This window comes from Fundulus heteroclitus, unplaced genomic scaffold (genome assembly GCF_011125445.2).
Source record: "Fundulus heteroclitus isolate FHET01 unplaced genomic scaffold, MU-UCD_Fhet_4.1 scaffold_63, whole genome shotgun sequence".
In the NCBI taxonomy this organism is placed as follows: Eukaryota; Metazoa; Chordata; class Actinopteri; order Cyprinodontiformes; family Fundulidae; genus Fundulus; species Fundulus heteroclitus.
Window position 1 is genome coordinate 1,961,238 of NW_023397066.1, and position 20,054 is coordinate 1,981,291.

The window sequence follows — 20,054 nt, forward strand, 5'->3', positions numbered from 1 at the left end:
CAGTGAGGAATCATCCAGAGCAGTGTTTGTTTTCCCATTTTTCATTACTACGTTGATTTTATTTCATTGGGAGTCATTTTGTGATACTGTTGGAACCTTCATATCTGTACTAAGAACTAAAGACGCTTCACAGCAAGCAGAGCTGGAGAAAAATCACTTTTCACAAACTGAGCAGCCAGGAACAGTATGGATGGATTTGTCCACTCCTAAAGTTATCAGTATTTTCTACCAGCAAATGCTCTGCTCTGACTTTACTGCACACAAACCTGCATTTGAACCCTGCAGACAGACAACATCCAGAAGAAGGAGTCTGTGTTTAATCTGTTTTTATATTATCTGAGTCAACAGAAAGTTATCCATTGAAATGCTTTTGTGAAAGAAAACAGATTTGAAATTTCAGTCAAAAAAACTCAGTAAGGAGGAACATACCAGTTTTTTTTACTGTGGTCCAACAGTTTGTTTATGACCTACTTTTTATATAAGGCTACTTTCACTCAAAAGGAAACTTAATGGACAAAGGAGCCTTCTATTCTTGTTCAGAAGTGGTATTCTTCCTCTGAGTAAACCTGAAAGTGAAAGCAAAACCTTTTGTTCCAGCTTTAACGTTTTAGTTTACATCAGCTGTTCTTATAATGAGGGCTCAGAAGTTCAGAGGTCAGAATGAAAAAAAAATGTTCTGCCTAACACGACAGATGACAGAAATTTTGTTGAATCTGTACATTAATAGTTATTTCCTTGTATTCTTTATTTCCTAAGGCATTAAAAACACTAGGCCCTTTAATTATTCATGCTGCCACCCTGATTTAATCAAAGGCCTTATAAGCACAATATTAGGAAAGTGTAGAGAACATGATGCTCACACGTCTTTCTACTTAATCTGGAAGAATAATCTTCTGTTCCATTCATAAATATTTAAATTTATTGCACACCATTTTACTATGTGCATATCAGATGGAGAGTTTGTGTGAAACACTCATGCAGCTGCAGAGAGGTCTGCATTTTATCTGTCTTTTTACAGGAATATGAGTCTATTAGATGCTCAAGGAGTATTTACACGCTTAAAGCTTCTCAGGAAGTGTGTTGGTCAGTGCAATCAGCTAATTTCATAAGAAAAACAACATTATGTCTTGTTGTGTCTGCATGTTCTGTGTAATCTGTTTTGAGCCAGTGTCTCATCATAAGTGTGTCACAAGTTGGTTATTGAGCCCGAATTCAGCCACACAGAGTTTTGCCTATAACAGTTTTATTGAGGTTTGTGGAGTATGGATGAGGAGAACCAGAGTTCTGTACCAGACTGAATGAGGTGGAGATGACAGCTGGAGCCGGCAGACATGAGGGAACACAGGCAGGTAGGCGAGAGGCCAAGTCAGGCAGGTAGGCAGATATAGGTGAAGCTGGAGGACTGCAAGCAGACACAAGGAAGGGAAGAGCAGCTGGCTTGAGGCGGAGGAAGGCGGTGAGGAAGATGACGAGGGATGAAGGGCGCTGGGAGATGAAAGGCATGAGCAGACGTGGGAAGGATGATGACGAACTAGCAGTGAAGGGCAGACTGATGAGTCCTTAAGTGGATTGACTGACAGGTGAATTAAGTCCGGGTTCATTAGCGACGTCAGGTGGAGAAGATCTACGGGGAGTGGAATCAGGGCTGAATGGGAGATGGAAAGTGCTGGAATTGTCCAGGGTGAGACAGGTAAAAACTGAACCCTGACAAAATGTCATTATGGTAACACATAGTGACAATAAAGATGCTTGATTCAGGTAAAGTTTTAGGACATATTTGTGGATGCAAAACTTACTAACTGCATCAAATGGCTTGCTGCCTATTTTCTATCTGGTGCAGTCTGTAGAAAACAGAACCATCATGAAACCAGAATCAGCCGGTCAATCCTTAAAGAAATCTGAACCTTGTTTTGTGTTTTTTGCCAGAAAAAGTCTAAAAGCTGCAGCTCAATATGAGAAATTATATGGTAATGATTTAAATAGAATAAAATCCACTTTTTCACATATTATTCAACTGACAGTTCTTTATTGCACAAATAGCAAAAGCTTTACGACGTTCCAGTATGAATACCTGAATAAAAAGTTGCAAGTCTGCTTCACTTTTAATTTATTTTAACTTCAATAACATCTTTGTTTCTATAGCAAGGTGCATTTTTCAAACGCAGCAAATTGCAGCTTTTTTTAACCTCTGATTTTATGGGTGTGCTTCTGTTGAAAGTGAAATTGGGGGAATAACGTGACCGTTGGTGTTCATCAGGATGTGGTATCAGCACTGGTGGCACACCTTGAGGTAAACCTGATAGTGAAACAAAGTTCTGCAACATGTCACAGATAACGGCTAACTTCAGCTCATCTCAAAGAACAATGGATGTTTGTTTGCAGAATATTAGTGAAGCTCAACGTGGGATCAAGTAGTCCAGATATAATAAAACAACCAAAGACATTTAATGAAAGTAACTCTAAAACTTGTGCCTTCATTATTGATTAAACTGTAATGATTGTTCTTCTGTTAGCATTCATTTGCACTGTTAGTTTCTTAGTTAAGATGCTGACATAAAGAAATGTGCCACAGATGACCTGCTGGAAAATAAGTATGTGTGATGTTTATCTATGAGCAGGAGATCCAGACAGAAACAATGTTTACAAGACCAGAAACTTTTTCTCTGAGTAAAAGTCATACATTCTAATTAATAAACAATAGGGGATCTCTTTAGTTTGTGCATTTTGCTTTTATCCAGGCATCTGTAACACTGATGAATTAGATGAAAGTGGCCAGTGATAAGATGCTGTGCTGTTGTTCTTCCACTGGGCGGCTCGTTCTGTTGGTCACACTGTTTCTGGGAAATGGGTCATTTCTGCTGCAGCTCTGCCTCCCAGCTCTGAATAAACATGAGGAGGAGGTTCTCCCTCACCAAGAATAAAAGTAAGAAAATGAAACTCCTGGATCAGGGCTCAGACACACTTCAGCTGTAAGTATCCTCCTTTCTTCTCGTGATTTGCTCCTCTTAAAAACAACAAAGCTGAAGAGTTTCTGGATTCTTTTTTAGAAAGGATGAAGAGCATTTGTAGTTATTGTTTAAAAATTATGTTAAAATTAAAATAAATAGAACAAAATGTGGATATACTATGAATTTGACACTTGGCAAATATTTGTTTGATTCATTCAAGTTAACTCCAGTTTTGACGGTTATGTTTCTTCATTAAACATTAACTTTTGTTTTTTCTGAAGTCACACCTTTATTTTTACTATTTAATAGTAATACTTTTGCCATGATTTTATAATTACTTGAAATTTCAATATCACAGTTAATCATAACATGTCCTTGTTTTGGGCAATGTTAAATTCCTCAGCTTTGCTATGAAAATATCTCATATGTTTTATACAATTTAAAAGATGGCAAATAATTGTATAGAATTTTATAAAGTGTTTCTGCCCAGCCTCCCCATCTCTCCATTATTGTCATTCTTACAATATATTTTAGATAACTGTTTGATCAGATTATTATCAATGTTTGCAAACAGTCTTCATATATTTCTGCCTCTTTTCTGATCTAGGAAGGAAGATGGACTCTGGAAAAGTGATAGAGGTGGCCGCTTTGGGCAGACCATTCAGCCTTGGGATGCTGTATGACTGCCGCCAGGACACAGTCATTCCTGGTAAGTGTAAGAGATTATGAGATTACAGAGACTGCAATCTTCTGACTTTTTAAGAGATTTTAACCTGTAAAGTTAGCATATTTTCAGCGTTTATGTTCTGAAATACAGATGAAAGGGAACACAATCCCCCAGGACTGTTGATTATTCACCATCTTGACAGAGCAGCGCCGGATTGAGGAAAAATCTGTGCATTTCGCAATAAATTACAATAAATAAATAGGCCTCAGCTGTCCTACGCTCATGTAGGGCTTCTGCCTGATTGATAGTGTTAGTAAAATTGTATTTTATGTTGATTTATGGAAAAATATCAAATTTAAACATGAAAACCTGAGCCTTTTTTTTTTTTTGCTTTCTAAAGTTGTATTTTCTGTCCACTCTGAAAAAGAACAGTCCAAAATTAGCATTAGTAATAGTAATATCGTCTTTATAGTCACTAAAACATACATTACAATGAAATTTGCTTCTCTGCATTTAACCCATCACCCTTGGGGGAGCAGTGGGCTGCCATGTGCGGCGCCCGGGGAACAATCTGGGGTTAAGGGTCTTGCTCAGGGACCCAGGGTGCCGGGACCGGGGATCAAACAGGGTACTTGCATCCTTCTCTGAGTGCAAGCGCACTACTCTAACCACTCAGCCACGACCCCCCCCATTAAGAGCTTCCACCCCGCCAGTCCCCTGAACCACCACTCATCCCCCCGGAAGCCAAACATTTCTTCCGGTAAGACCCCAAAACAACAAAACTTAAAGAAACAGTAAGTGTTGCCCTCATCTGGGCGGAGCTTGGGAGGCCTTGGGGCAGCCACTTGCGGTGCTCTTGGGGGTTTTCGCGGTGACGGAGGTGGGTTACTGACCTGTTAGTTGGGCCTCGGGCCTGTTGAGCTGGTAGGACATTAACATCTCATGGCAGATGCTCTCCCCTTTTTGGCTTGGCACTCTGCTTGTGAAGGGAGGGGAGGGAGGGGGAGTGAACCGCTCCCTCTCCTAAGAACATCTCAAGTCTCTGCTAAGTGCGGAGCCCATCACCCCCCGTCCTGCCCCCTCTGCTGGCTGGCGCCTTGGCCCGCTGGTGCATTGGTGGTCCTCGGGTTCGGGGCGGATGCCCAGGTCGGTGATGGCTCATTCCTGGCGGCTGCTTCACGGGGTCTGGCCACCCAGGGCTCGGTCGGGGGTCCCGCCGGGGGTGGGGCGCCCCTGGGGCCTCGGGTCCCTGGGGCCCATGGCCAGTTCCACTTCAGCGTAGCTGGCTGCCGGCAGAGCCTACGGGCTCACCCCCAGTGGCTCTTGGGGGGCTTCAGCATTGCGGCGGCTGGGGGATTTCCTCTGGGTTGTCTCTCCTTTTCCCTTGGTGATGGGACAAATTTCCTGTGTTGGCCCCTATTGGGCGCCCTTGCTTTGGGGGTCCCTTTGGCCGTCTGCGGTTTTGAGTCCCCCGTCGCCTGCCACAGAGCTCGGGGGGAGGCGGGTCTTTGGCTCTTCACAACCACTACTGAGCATTTTTCTTTTGGATAAACTTTACATACACATGTGCACTCTCACAAACACCTACAGGTGCTGGGTTCCAGGTACTCAGTGATTCCATTCTATACAGAAAGCCCATATTTTGTAACTTTAGATATCACATTATACATGTCAGATTAAATAATAATACATATAATTCAGCAATGGTATCAATATGTTACTTTATTGTATCTGTTATACTATATCTGTTGGTTGTGTTGTTCTTTTTACATCTCTCTTTTCAGGTGATGAAGCAGACTGAAAATGTTTTATCATTCTCTCCCTTTTATCTCCTCTTTCTTTCACCTTTTCTCTTTCTTTTTTCTCTTCTTCTTCCTTTCCTCTCCTACCTTCCCATTGTATTGTGTCCAAATAATTTGAAATACTCGCTGCATGAATTATAATAAAACTATTTACATGCATAAATCAAGCGGAGCACTATGGCGAAAGCTGACTGCTCTACTTGTGAAAGTAAAATCTGTTGAGCTCTTTTTGGCATTAAGACAATTCTTATTGCCACATTGCTACACAGGACAGTGAAGAAAAAAAAGCAGCAAAGTCTAATACAGATCATTACAATACATTTTATTTATTGATTAAATTCACAGTTTAAGATTTTAATCTTTGCAAAGGAATTGTTTATTTACACATCTATATGGTGTGGGGAAAAAACACGGTCAGACCTCCAGTTTTCATCTCGTGCACCCCTTAGTGGCAGCTCACGCACCCCCAGGGAATCCCTGGGCTAAGGTGTCAAATAGGTCAGGGTGTGTGTGTGTGTGTGTATGTGTGTGTGTATGTCACTTTACGGCATATATACTATAAAACCTCACCAGTTATTACTCATTTGGGGTAATCTTGCAGAAAACTATTTTATTGCTAGTTAATGCGTTAACTTATCTGACTTTGGTTGGTTGGTCAGATTTATCAACAGTGATAAAAACAATATTACGCATCTTTCTTCACCTTCTCACAAGCCTTGCATTTCTTGGCCACCGAATAATCATTGAAAAAGGAAACTCTAATCCGGCCCGTTGGCTGGTTCGGCTCCGTAGCGAGGCGGCGAGCTGCCGCCATCACTCTTTGTTTATCAGCGAAGTTGTGAAGTTTCATGATGATGGGTCTGGCACGTTGGTTAGGGCCCGTCCTCAGTCCTAGGGAGAGGTGAGCGCGGTCAACCTTAATCTTCCCGGATTTTGTTGGTAGATTGAGATGGGAGGGGAGCCATGTCTCCATGAAAGTGACTAGATCTTTTCCCTCTGTGCCCTCTGGCAGTCCAACCAGTTGAACATTACATCTGCGGCTGCGGTTCTTGAGATCTGTGTCTCGGCATCCCCGGCCCGCGTCACCAGGGCCTGCATCTGTGATGTTTGTTCGCCTATAGCGGCGAGCAGTGTTGACTTTGGCGTCCAGTAACTTTTTGATGTTATCCGTTATCTTGCTCAAAGTCAAAAAGATATTTGGGTCGAAATTGCTCTCATGTTCTCCTCAGCAGCTGCATCCATTTCGTTAGTATCTTCAGGTTCTACAGCAGTAGGCCCCGCAGCGTCACTGGATTGATCCCCCGAAGCAGTATTTCTCGTAGATTTGATGCGAGGCATTTTCAAAAAGTAGTCAGCCAGGCTCGTTAAAGAGCTACTCCCGCGCACATTTATAGCGTTTTACCAGATGAACACGAGTTTTAGACGAATATTTCAGCTAACTCCACGGGTGCTCAGCAGGCAAGGTGCTCACACTACAACGCCATCTTGCCCATTTCTAATTTTGGCAATATTACAGAAGTGAAAAAAGAAAACTCTGGAAACCTGTTTAATATGGGATTTAAATGACATGTTTTGGTAAAAAATAACACCAAGATTTTTTACTTTATTACCAGAGGCCAATTTAATGCCATCCAGATCAAGTGATTGATTAAGAAGTTTCTTTTTTGAGAACTCTGGTCCAAATATTGCAACTTCTGTCTTGTCAATATTTAAAAGCAGGAAATTGAAAGTCATCCAGGTTTAGTAAAACTAAAGTAGTATTTATAAATCTGGTGATAAAACAGAACTTGCAAATTATCGGCCCTTCATCATTCTGCCCATTATCTCCAAGATTGCTGAAAAATAAGTGATCAAATCACTTACAATCTTTATAGTGGTCAAGGCTTACATCCCATGCAATTTGGATTTAGGTGCCTTCATTCAACTGAAATAGATTCTTGTTTTTGTTGATAAGGTTAAGTCCTACCTGGCCAAAAATAGCTCCTGTCCAGACCGTCTACTTTTAATTTTAGTGATCATGCCTGTGTTCAAGTAGGACAAAAGAAGTTGCTTCGTTTTTATTTTAGAGTAGAGGTACCTTAGGGACCAATTTTGGGCCCCCTTCTCTTCTTGCTTTATATTAATGATTTACCAAGTGTGTATAAGGATGTAGATACAATTATGCTATAACATAGGCCGGTGAACCAATCATTTAAAAAAATAAAGTGTAGAGGAGGCAGCCATTCGGCTTTCTTCTGTCATGTTTGGGGTTTGGTTGGTGGTTGGACCCAAACGCAGAGAGACCAAGGCAGGAACAAATGAACAAAATCCAAAAACTTACAGAAAGACTAGAGACCAAGGAAAAACTAACACATAAACCTGGGGTGGAACGCGAGGAAGCAATTAGGCAAGGTGACAGGCAGCAGCAGTGGGCACAGGAGTAGCAACAGGATGCATTGCAGTTGAAACAGTAGAAACCAGCAGGAAGTGGAGGAATGGGAGCAGCTTAAATACAGCGGTAGATTGGTTAATTGGACACAGGTGTGGAGAAGGAGCTGAGACGGAAACTGAGGAAAGAGTTGGTGGCAACAGGAGGTGAGAGAAAAGAACAACAAAAGCAGGCAGAATGTAACTAAATATATAGAAAAACCAAGAACAGTGTAACCCATACCATTTTTAGGGATAAATAATCTGAAAAAATGGTAAATTGATCCATATCTGTCTTAATATTAAAGGGGCATAGCCACGTTATTTGACTTTAAAAACGTGGCTAGGAAATTATTTTTGATCAATCTGTATAACCTGATTGAATTTGTCTTTGGAAAGTGCCTTGAGATGACATGTTTTATGAATTGGCGCTACATAAATAAAATTTAATTGGATTTATGATGTCAAGATGTGAGGGGCTGCACAGTGTTGCAGTGGGTAGCGCTGTTGCCATGCAACAAGAAGTTTCTGGGTTCAAGTCCAACCCTGGGTGCTTTTGCAAGGAGATAGGCACCAGCACCCCTCACGACCCCATGAGTCAGAAAATGGATGGATGGGTGTCAAGAAAGGATGCCCAGATGTTCCTTTCTGATGCTAGAGATCAGAGATTGTTGGCAAGAAACAGGATAAAAACACAAAAAGTACAAGAAAGCAAAGCACAAAGCTCCTATCTGCAGCATTGTCTTGTATCAGCAGAAAGGAAAGTGAGATGTAATGCTGTTAAGTCCCCTTCCTTCATATTCGTAATTTAGATAACTGTGGCTCTTTTTTGTTTTGTAACTACAAAGCTGCACATAATGAAATGCTAATTTTGGAATCTCTGAAGGTGAAATCTATGACTTTTCATTAAGGGCAGCTGCCAGTATTCTGACTACCCGAATTACCTCTGAAATTCCCAAAATCTAAATGTCTTCTGTCTTTTTATACAGGATTAACACTGTGGGACTGTGATGACTTGGAAAAAGACAAAAGAGAAAACCCAAAACCAAACAGCGACTTTGAGATAGTTGCTTCTGAATCAATTGATGACAAATCTTCAGCCCTGGATGTTGAAGCATCTTTAAAAGCAAGTTTCTTAGGCGGACTGGTTAAAGTTGAAGGATCAGCCAAATACCTCAATGATCAGATGACATCCAAAAATCAAGCCAGAGTCACACTGAAATACAAAACCACCACAAAGTTCCAAGAGCTGTCAATGAATCATCTGGGAAGAGGAAACGTGAAGCATCCATATGTTTTTGAGAATAAAATAGCAACACATGTGGTGACCGGCATTCTTTATGGAGCTCAAGCATTTTTTGTCTTTGAGCAAGAAAGATCTGAGAAAGAAAGTAATCAAGACATTCGGGGCAACTTGAAAGTGTTGATTGAGAAGATTCCATGCCTATCCATTGAAGGTGCAGGTTCCTTAAAACTGGAAGATAAGGACACTGAAAAAATTAAGAAATTCTCTTGCAAATTCCACGGAGACTTCCTGCTTGAGAAGACTCCAACAACCTTTCAGGATGCAGTAGAAGTCTACCAAAGCCTGCCCAGGCTGCTGGGAACCAAAGGAGAGAATGCTGTACCAATCAAGGTCTGGTTGCTGCCTCTGACAAACCTAGATTCAGCTGCAGCTAAACTTGTTCGTGAAATAAGCATAGGATTAGTTCAAGAAGTGCAAAGTGTCCTGGAGGAGCTAAGTGAGCTGGATATTAGGTGCAATGACGCAATGAGAAACATCACAACTCAGCAGTTTCCGCAAATTGGTAAAAAAGTTAAAAGTTTTAAAAACATGTGCTCAGAGTTCAGGCTTGGATTTCAACAAACATTAGCAAAGAAACTTCCATCAATCCGAGGAGGTGGAGAAGAAGAGTCTGAGCTTGCAGATATCTTGAAGAAGAGGCATTCCTCACCTTTCAACAGCAAAAACCTAAACGAATGGATGGACTGCAAAGAGAGGGAAATATATGTCCTGAAATCTTTCACCAGGATGATGAAAAACACCAAAATCGTTCCGTCTCAAAACAGCCTTCATGAGGATATTCTCAGTGCAGAACATGCCTTGTGTTTTGTCTTCACCTCACTGGAACGTGATGAGCCATTCCTCTTTGCTTTGTCCAACTACCTCAAAGAAGGAACCAAGACTGATGATGCACACATTTATGATGTTGAGAAGGAACAGTGGTACCTGTCAAACACCCTGGCAGATGAGATGAGAACAAAGGTGAAACTCTTCAGTGATTTTGCAGAGGCCAACAATGACAATAAGAGCACAACATTCCTGACAGTGGGTTTAACGGATGAAAATCATGAAGGTTCAACCATCTACCTCTATAAAGATGGATTTTCTGTCAGTAAGAACTTTGAGCCTCCATCCAAGCCTAAACGTGTGACAGCAGCTGACATAAACCACACCAGTGTGATCCTGAACATTTCCCCTCCATCATTTGGAGCAGAGAACGTGACCTCCTACTCTGTTGAGTACTGTGTCTGTGGAGAAGATGAGTGGAAGCAAACGATAGAACCAAAGTCTGCTGAAATCACGGTGAGCCACCTGAAGCCAAACACTGAGTATCTGTTCAGGTGCAGAGCAGTGGCCTCAGCAGGCGTTGGACCAGCCAATGAAATCAATGATCCCATTAAAACGTTACCCTGCAGTCCTCCTGGAGAGTGTCAAGTTGAACCAAACTCATCTGAGATTTCCCTTAGTTGGGAGAAACCTGCTGAGCTCGGACCAGATGTTCAAATACTGAGCTACATTGTTGAATATGCAAGCACAGCCAACAGTTCAGATGTAGAAGGTCTCCTTTGGAACCAAACAAGGTCAAGAGGTGAAAAGGCCATAATTTCAGGTCTTCACTCAGAGACACAGTATGCGGTCAGGGTCAGATGTGACTGTGGTGGAGCCGGCAGAAGCAAGGAAAGCAAGATTGTTACAGTTTGGACAACAAAGCGGGAATTTGGACGGCTTGCTGAATATCTGAAAGTCATTAGCAAGAAAACAAACTCAAGTTTTCCATCAGTTTATGAATTACAATTGAGGGAGGATGAAATGGACATAGATGGCTGCAGAAGGTTTACATTTGGTAAAGAAAGTCTAAGGTCCAACCGTACCATCATGCTGCTTGGAGCAACTGGATCAGGGAAGTCCACTCTTATCAATGGAATGATCAACTACATGGTTGGTGTAGAGTGGAACGACAGTTTCAGATTTAAATTAATCAATGAAGATTCATCAAGATCCCAAGCTCACAGTCAGACCTCAGAAGTCACCGTGTATGAAATCTACCACCAGGATGGGTTTAAAATCCCTTACTCCCTGACAGTTATAGATACTCCAGGCTTTGGAGATACCAAGGGAGTTACGAGAGATCAGGAGATCACAGAGCAAATCCGAAGGATCTTTACCTCTGCTGACGGCGTCACAGAGATTGATGCTGTGTGCTTTGTGACTCAGGCCTCTCTGGCACGTCTGACAGCAACACAGAAATACGTGTTTGACTCGGTTCTTTCCATCTTTGGTAAAGACGTGGCAGAGAACATTATCATGCTGGTCACTTTTGCAGATGGAAAGCAGCCACCAGTTCTTGAAGCAATAAACGTCTCTGGGGTCCCATGTCCCAAAAATGACTTAGGATTTCCAGTTCATTTCAAGTTTAACAACTCTGCCCTTTTTGCACATGATAAATGCCAAGAGAACAGTAGTTGTGTTGAGGAATATGCCGAAGATGAAGATGAAAGCTTTGATGAAATGTTTTGGAAGATGGGGTTCAAAAGCATGGAGAAGTTCTTCACTGCTTTGGGAAATATGACATCTAAAAGCCTGGTGATGACCAAGGAGGTTTTAAAAGAACGAAAGCAACTTGAGACGGCCATTGAAGGTTTGCAACCACAAGTCAGAGCTGGATTAGCAAAACTTGAAGAAATTAAGACAACCAAAGAAAAGATCAAGGAGCATGAAGCTATCATAACCTCAAACGAGAACTTTGAGATCGAAGTGGATGTTATCAAGCCAGTCCAGAAACAGCTCAATGAGAAGGGAGTGTACATTACCAACTGCCAGAAGTGTTCGATAACATGCCACTACCCGTGTGCGATAGCAGCGGACAATGAGAAAAAAGGCTGTGCATCAATGGATAACAATGGGATGTGCACCGTTTGTCCTGGAAAATGCATTTGGAGCGTGCATTTCAATCAAAGATACAAGTGGGAGTACGTTCAGGTGAGGGAGAAGAAGACGGTTCAAGAACTGAAAAGCAAGTACGAAAAAGCCGCCAAAGAAAAGCTGACCACCGAGCAACTGATTGAGAGGCAAGAGGAGGAGATCGCTCACCTGCAAGACATGATGCTTTCGCTTGTGGATCAGTCAGCCAACTGCATCACTCGTCTTCAAGAGATCGCCCTAAGGCCAAACCCTCTGGCTGCTCCCGACTACATCGATATGATGATCAAAGGAGAGGAGGCAGAGGCCAAACAGGGTTATCAGGCGAGGATCAAGTCTTTGGAGCAAATTAAGGAGAAGGCCCAACTCATCTCCAAAGTGTCTCGACGGGACAATTTAACAAAAACACCAGAGCAGCTTTCTGCAGAGAGACAGAAAACGAAAGAAAGTAAAGGCATCATGCAGAAATTTGCCAATTTCTTTGGCTATTCAGGCTGAGTTCAGCAGGTCTCTGGTTGGGAGGTTTTTCCAAGAAATCATTTGGAGAAGAAATGTTCCGAAAGCAGAATTGTGTTTTGGCACTTGTTCAATTATGCTTCAGTCATGAAGCTTTTTGAGTTCATCATGTTAATAAATGAACTAGATAAACATTCAGGTATTTATAATCAGCAATGTAAAAACACACACAAACTGTAATCTGATGATTCTAATGATTCAAGCCAATGAAATGCTGCACAATCCTGATTGAGGACTTTCGGTAGTTGGGTGAGTTAATGTGTAAAGCTGTTGAGGTCTATAGGTAGCCTCAGCTTATTAAATATCAGTCTAATATTTGTATTTGCCTTGCCAAGATTGTTTGGGGTTCAGTTGTTCCTTCTTTTTCTCAATCAGTAATTGATCAGTCCTGATTCATGATATAATTTAGTTGGTACTGCTTTCTTGTCATAGTGCTTATTCCATGACCAATGACCAAATGTGCTTCTGTTAATGAAAAATGATTCATTTAGTTTAAATTACAATAATGAGAGTGTTGTGTTTTTGCTATAATTTCATTTTAAAAGTTAAAAAAGGCAGTAAAATGTTCATGATGTGAGAAAAATTTAAGAGAACGCTGTATTTCCCTGTGTGCTTAAATGTTAAACTGAAATAAATGTTATATTGCAGAATACATTTGTTGCAATTTTACTCATGACATTTACCTATGAGAAATATGTGCATCTCTAATTAATTTTAATATAAATAACGATATTGGTGCTGGAAAACCAGCAGCACAGATCCAGCCTAAGACTAAATGTGCTATTAAAGTTTTATTGTTTTACTCATTTTCAGGGGTGTATTGGTGGTTGTAGGGTTAACTTTATTTAGTCAGGAACGACTAAATAAAATTTTAAATGTCATTCACCAGCAGGTCCTGCTCAGATATAAGATAGATGTGAAACATCCACAAAGGAAACTAAGTTTAGCTTAATTCGCTCTGGTCTTTTATTGTCATGATGTCAATAGCACTGGTCTAGTAATAATGTTAGATTAAGATGAATCTTTATCAAAATACACATATGCCAAATAACCAATAAGTACTAGAATTCTATTCAATTCAATTTTATTTATATAGCACCAATTCATGAAACATGTCATCTCAAGGCACTTTACAAAGTCAAATTCAATCATATTATACAGATTGGTCAAATATTTCCTATATAAGGGAACCAGCTGATTGCATCAAAGTCCCAACAAGGAGCATTCACTCCTGGAGAAGCGTAGAGCCACAGGGAGAGTCGTCTGCATTGTACATGGCTTTGCTGCAATCCCTCATACTGAGACAAGCATGAAGCGACAGCGGAAAGAAAAACTCCCCATTAACGTCACTCAGGTGACGGTAAAACATCATAAGAAGCTCTGATGGTAAAGCTTGCCCTGAATGCCTCTATCTCCCATAGATTTTTTCAAGGAGAGCTTTCTTTTCACAACTCCTTCTCATGCCATCCACTGCCCTTGCTTTGCCTGTGCCACGGCTTGTGTGCGCCTTGCAAGGCAAGGCAAGGCAAATTTATTTATATAGCACAATTCAGTACAGAGATAATGCAAAGTGCTTTACATGATTAAAATATAGGAAAATAAAACAGAATAAAAGCAAGTAGGGATAGTATAGAAACAAAAAAGAACATTTGAAAACAGTAAAACATTTTAACTTGAACATTCAAAGGCAATTCTAAACAAATGTGTTTTTAATCTCGATTTAAAGGAACTCAGGCTTTCTGCACTTTTACAGTTTTCTGGAAGTTTGTTCCAGATAAGTGGAGCATAGGAACTGAATGCTGCTTCTCCTTGTTTAGTTCTGGTTCTAGGTATGCAGAGAAGGCTGGAGCCAGAAGACCTTAGTGGTCTGGAGGGTTTATACGCTGAAAACAAGTCTGTTATGTATTTAGGTGCTAAGCCATTCAGGGATTTATAGACTAACAGAAGTATTTTAAAGTCTATTCTCTGAGATATAGGGAGCCAGTGTAAGGACTTTAGAACTGGGGTTATGTGCTCTACTTTCTTAGTATCAGTGAGGACGCAGGCAGCAGCGTTCTGGATCAGCTGCAGCTGTCTGATCCACTTTTTAGGCAGACCTGTGAAAACACCGTTGCAGTAATAAATTCTACTAAAAATAAACGCATGGATTAGTTTTTCCAGATCCTGCTGAGACATCAGTCCTTTAATCCTGGAAATGTTCCTCAGGTGATAGAAAGCCGACCTTGTAATTGTCTTTAGATGCTTTTGAAGGTTCAGGTCTGAGTCCATCACTACACCCAGGTTTCGGGCCTGATTAGTGGTTTTTAGTTGAAGTGACTGAAGCTGTGTGCTAACTTTTGATCTCTCCTCTATTGGTCCAAAAATTATTACTTCTGTTTTGTTTTTGTTCAACTTTAGAAAATTGTTTTCTAAGGTGTTAGAAAGGTGTTTAATTGTTGATACACAGCTTTTTCAATAATCTTACTGATAAAGGGGAGGTTTGAGATGGGCCTGTAGTTCTGGAGTAGAAGTTTGTCTAAATTGTTCTTTTTCAGCAGTGGTTTGATAATTGCTGTTTTTAGGGACTGGGGGAAAACACCTGACTGAAGGGACGGGTTTATTATCTTGGTCAAATCAGACCATATGCCAGGTAAAACTTTTTTAAAGAAAGCTGTGGGTAGAACATCAAGGCAGCTGGAGGAGGAACTTAACTGCTGAATGATCTGCTCTAAGCTTTTGTGGTTTATTTCGCTGAAATGGGACATTTTGTCAGAAATAGTTCCAGCTGAATAAAGCATTGGTTCTGGTGTTGATATGGTAGTACAAAGTGATCCTCTAATTTTTAGGATTTTTTCAGTAAAGAAGTTAGCAAATTCGTTGCAGGCCCTGGTGGAGTGGAGTTCGGAAGTCACAGACACAGGAGGATTTGTTAATCTGTCAACTGTGGCAAATAAGACACGAGCATTATCAATGATTTTTCTTGATGATCTCTGAGAAGAAAGATTCTCTTGCATTTTTCAGTTGTAAGTTATATCTGTAAAGTCTCTCTTTATAGATGTCATAGTGAACCTGGAGTTTAGTCTTTCTCCACCTGCGTTCAGCTTTTCAACACTCCCTTTTTTCACCTCTAGCTGCTGGAGCATTTCTCCAAGGAGATTTTTTCTTCCCGGAAAAAAACTTCACTTTGACTGGAGCAATGCAGTTAATGATGTCTGAGACTTTAGACTGAAAGTTATCTACTAGCTCATCTACTGAGTTGCAGCCAAAGGTTGAAGTAGGAGAGTAAGCTTGAATAAAAGTTTCCGCGGCATTGTCCTTAAAGGTGCGTTTTCTTATGATGTCCCTTTGGCTAAATGAGTCACTGGAAATGATACATTCAAAGTTAACGGAGAAGTGATCGGATAAGGCAACATCAGTTACATTGACCTGTGAAATGTTTAGACCTTTAGTGATGATCAGGTCTAAAATATGTCCCTGTTTGTGTGTTGGCTGTTTGACATGCTGAGTTAAACCAAAGTTTCTAAGTGTGTCACACAGTTCTTTTGCACTTCTGTCTTCAGGGTTGTCAACGTGAAAGTTGAAGTCTCCCACAATAATTAAACAGTCATAATCAACACATATCACAGACAGCAGGTCACTGAAATCATTAAAAAAGTTTGATGTGGACTTAGGAGGCCTGTACACATTCAGAAACATAGTTCGTACCGGGCTCCTTACCTGGAGAGCCAAATGTTCAAAAGAGTCAAATTTTCCTAAAAACACCTTTTTACACTTTAGTGAATCATTAAACAATGTTGCTACTCCTCCACCTTTCCTTTGCTGTCTGCTCTCACAAAGAAAATTGTAGTTTGGAGGTGTTGACTCCATCAGTATAGCTGCTTCACTAAATTCATGCAGCCATGTTTCTGTTAAAAACATTACATCAAGATTATTGTCAATAATGAAGTCATTAATTAAAAGGGATTTTCCTGACAGAGATCTAATATTTAATAAACCCAGTTTATATGACTTAGTGGTTGATGATGTCTCTGGTTTTCTACCAGTTGGCACAGTTGGGCTAGCAAAGCAACACAAGTCAGTGAGATAAACACAAAACAAATGAACGTTTTGCCGAATTAAAACAACAAAAAACGGCATCAGAACCAGCAGCACTTGACACACGACAAGGCCGAGGGAAGTGTATACAGAGCCCTTTAGGGGACATGGGGAAAATATATATTTTTTTGCGTTACCTCAGAATACTTTTGCGTTCCCTAGAGGAATGGCTGATTTATTTGTTGTGGTCTCTTGTCATTCACACAACAGTAAACCGTGAGAGCCGACATGAGTTTTGAAACTGCAAAGCTTTGTCTTAAGCTGAAGATCAGACGTGCATCTATCTACACAGCACAGCGCATTCAGAAAGCTATGGTGCATTCAGGAGCATGGGACATTAGAAGTTTCAGAATAAAAAGCTAGCAGGTGTGCATAATCAAAAAATAACAGAAATACAATTATAGAGCATTCAGTATTGTAGGAAAGCCCACACTGTTTCTGGATAGACACAATATTGTATGAGTGAAGTTCTGTTCCGTTTTATGCCTCTTTCCTTGTAAATGTGAAATGTCCCATGCTCCTGAACGCACCATAGCTTTCTGACGCTCCCGAATGAATCTGCAGATCACTGTGGTCCAGGCTTCCGGGGAAGATGGCGAACCGGAAAGGCAGCTTTCTTTAAGCTCGAATGCACTACTCCCGATTTGATAGTTAAGACCTCTGTTTTTGAGCACTCAAAAGGTTACAAAGCTTACCTATACAGTTTATTTATTTCCGGTTTAATTCTCTTTAACAACTCATACATACAACAAAAGATATGAAACGAGAAAAAGCTGATACTACGGCCAAACCAGCGACAGCCTCCAAGACGTGCTCTCCAGTCCCTGACCACGAGTATGCTATGGAGACTTCACTGCCAACAACCAAAAGGAAATCTGCCCCGACGCCTATTAAAACACCGACACCACCCAGCAAGGTAATTGTGCCCCAAAACGAGGAAGTCATCAACCCGATGGTGGAAGCCATTAACAAGTTAACAGACAAGATTGATAACTTCGGCGTGCAGCTACGTGATAACATGATAATGCTTGCTAACATCTCTAAGCTAGCCGAAATGAACGCAGCTGACATAAAAGACTGCAAAACGAAACTATCTGACCTGGAAAAAGAGGTTCCTGCGCTCATCAAAGAAAACGCGGAGATGAAGGAAAGGTTGTTGGAACTAGAACTCTATAAACGCCGCTGGAATTTAAAAATTCAGGGCTTAAAAGAAAAAAATAACGAAGATACCCGCAAAGAAGTCATCGACATCTTAACCAAAATAGCACCGCACTGGGCCTCGTCCATTGGCAACGCAGTGGACATCGCGCATCGTCTGGGGAAAAAAGAAGATGGAAGACATCGGCAAATACTTATTCAGTTCAGCATGCGACACCACAGAGATGCCTTCTGGAAACTCACTAAAGATTCCAAGACGTGCAAGGAGCTGGGCATCCACTTCAAGCAAGATTTCTGCAAACGGGATCGGGAGGCAAGAGCTGCAGTCTGGCCCAAAATGGAGCGAGCCAGGAACGAGGGAAAAAGTGTCTACTACCGAGGGCATGTCGGCTACATCAGCGGTGTTCGGGTATTCCCTGATTGACTGAAAATCCAGTGGTAGTGTTTAGTAACCACACACTATTGCTCGAGAACACAAAGTGCTGGATTATGGTTCAAGGAAAGTTGCATTCCTTTATTTCTAAACTTCATTTTGGTTAAATAGGCCAATTCAATAAATAGGGCTATTTACAAAGATAAAGTTAATTGTTCACAAATGTGCTAAATCCTTTTGATAAAAACATTCTAATCATATTTAGTTAGAGGTCAGTTATTTTGTTCCGAACTCAGTTTAAGGGAGTTAGTGTTTCATTCGTTCCTTTTCCTAAACACTAGAGGTTCAATTACCTTCTCCATATTTTTTCTGGTGCTTCCCTTTTATGTCTGTGTTTATTTCTAACTTTAACTGTGTGTCTTTAAATGTTAGGGGTTTGAGAGATAGTATCAAAAGAAAATCAATATTTCTCTTCTGTAAAAATGCAAAAGCTAGCTGCATATTGTTACAAGAAACACATTCTACTGAGGCAGATGAAAACTTCTGGTCTAATCAATGGGGAGAAAAAATAATTTTGTGTCATGGTACTAATAAATCTGCTGGTGTTGCTTTACTATTTAAAAATTTTCAGAATAAACTAGAAACTCATAGGAAAGACACTCAGGGCCACTGGATTATTTGTGTACTCAAAATGGAAACTAGTTTTGTGATTCTCTGTAACGTCTATGGTTACAACAGTGTTGCTCAGAATAAACGCTTATTGTCTGAATTAACAAGTCATCTAAAAGAACTAGCTCATAAATATTCCACAAACAATTTTATATTGGGAGGAGATTTTAATATGGTTTATAATGAATGGCTTGATAGATCACCCTCTAAATTCCAATCTCATCAGATAAATGTAGTTTTACAAAACTTTTGCTTAGACCTTAACCTGCTGGATCCTTGGAGAGAAGCAAATCAGCGCGGTCAGTCCTACTCCTGGTTTAAACCTGATGGCTCAGTTAAGTCCCGTATCGACTTCTGGCTAATTTCAGGAAATCTGATGCAAAATAGTGTTAATGCTGGAATTTCACCTGCACCTTTATCTGATCACTGCCTGATACAACTCAGTATTACAGCTCAACTGAAAAAATCCCATAACAAAGGTTACTGGAAGTTTAACTCAACCCTACTTAACAATGAAAAGTTTAATAACGACATCCTGGAGCATCTCAATTTAATTTGTGGTGATAAAAATTTAAACTCTTACACGGAAAAATGGGAATTTTTTAAATTTAAAGTCCGCCAAATCTCAATCAAATACAGTAAATTAATAGCTACCCAAAACAAGGAGAAGGAATTAGAAATCATTCAACAACTTAGTCACATCTGCTCTAAACCTTTTTTTAATGATGATGACAAAAAGCACAAAAAAATTCTACAGTCTGAGTTAGATAATTTTTATACTAAAAAAGCCAAAGGAGCATATCTAAGGTCCCGAGCTAAGTGGATTGAAGATGGCGAGAAAAGTACTGCATATTTCTGTAGATTAGAAAAAATTAGACAGGAAAGAAATGCGATAAATTGCTTGCAAATTAATGATAAACCATGCACTGACTCAAAATTAATAGCCAAAGAAATTTTTACCTTTTATAGCAATTTATATTCCTCCACATACAATAACTCAATGGCAGAAACATTTTATCATTCTGTTCAACATTTAATTCCAAAAATTGATGACAATTTTAAGCAGATTTGTGAGGCAGACATCACCATGGAGGAATTGGATAAAGCTTTGGATGCTTTATCCAAGGACAAAGCTCCGGGCTGCGATGGCTTAACAAGTAACTTTTATAAACACTTTTGGGTTCACATAAGAACCCTTGTATTTGGAATGCTTACAGAGCTATTAGAAAATGGCTGT

The 20,054-nt window shown here is 40.4% G+C and overlaps 1 protein-coding gene across 1 annotated transcript; it reads left to right on the forward strand.

The window, feature by feature from the left end:
• The first annotated feature begins 2,946 nt into the window (after positions 1-2,946).
• Positions 2,947-13,195, forward strand: LOC105922847. The gene is made up of 3 exons (XM_036133537.1): positions 2,947-2,969; positions 3,556-3,657; positions 8,813-13,195. The coding sequence occupies exons 2-3, from the start codon at positions 3,564-3,566 to the stop codon at positions 12,523-12,525; spliced, it is 3,807 nt and encodes a 1,268-aa protein (XP_035989430.1). The 5' UTR covers positions 2,947-2,969; positions 3,556-3,563; the 3' UTR covers positions 12,526-13,195.
• The last annotated feature ends 6,859 nt before the right edge of the window (positions 13,196-20,054 follow it).

Excerpts from the sequence above, each read along its gene's own strand:
- LOC105922847 (XM_036133537.1), top strand. The coding sequence starts at position 3,564 with ATGGACTCTGGAAAAGTGATAGAGGTGGCCGCTTTGGGCAGACCATTC. Across the intron at positions 3,658-8,812 it reads CCAGGACACAGTCATTCCTG|GATTAACACTGTGGGACTGT; the intron begins GTAAGTGTAAGA and ends CTTTTTATACAG.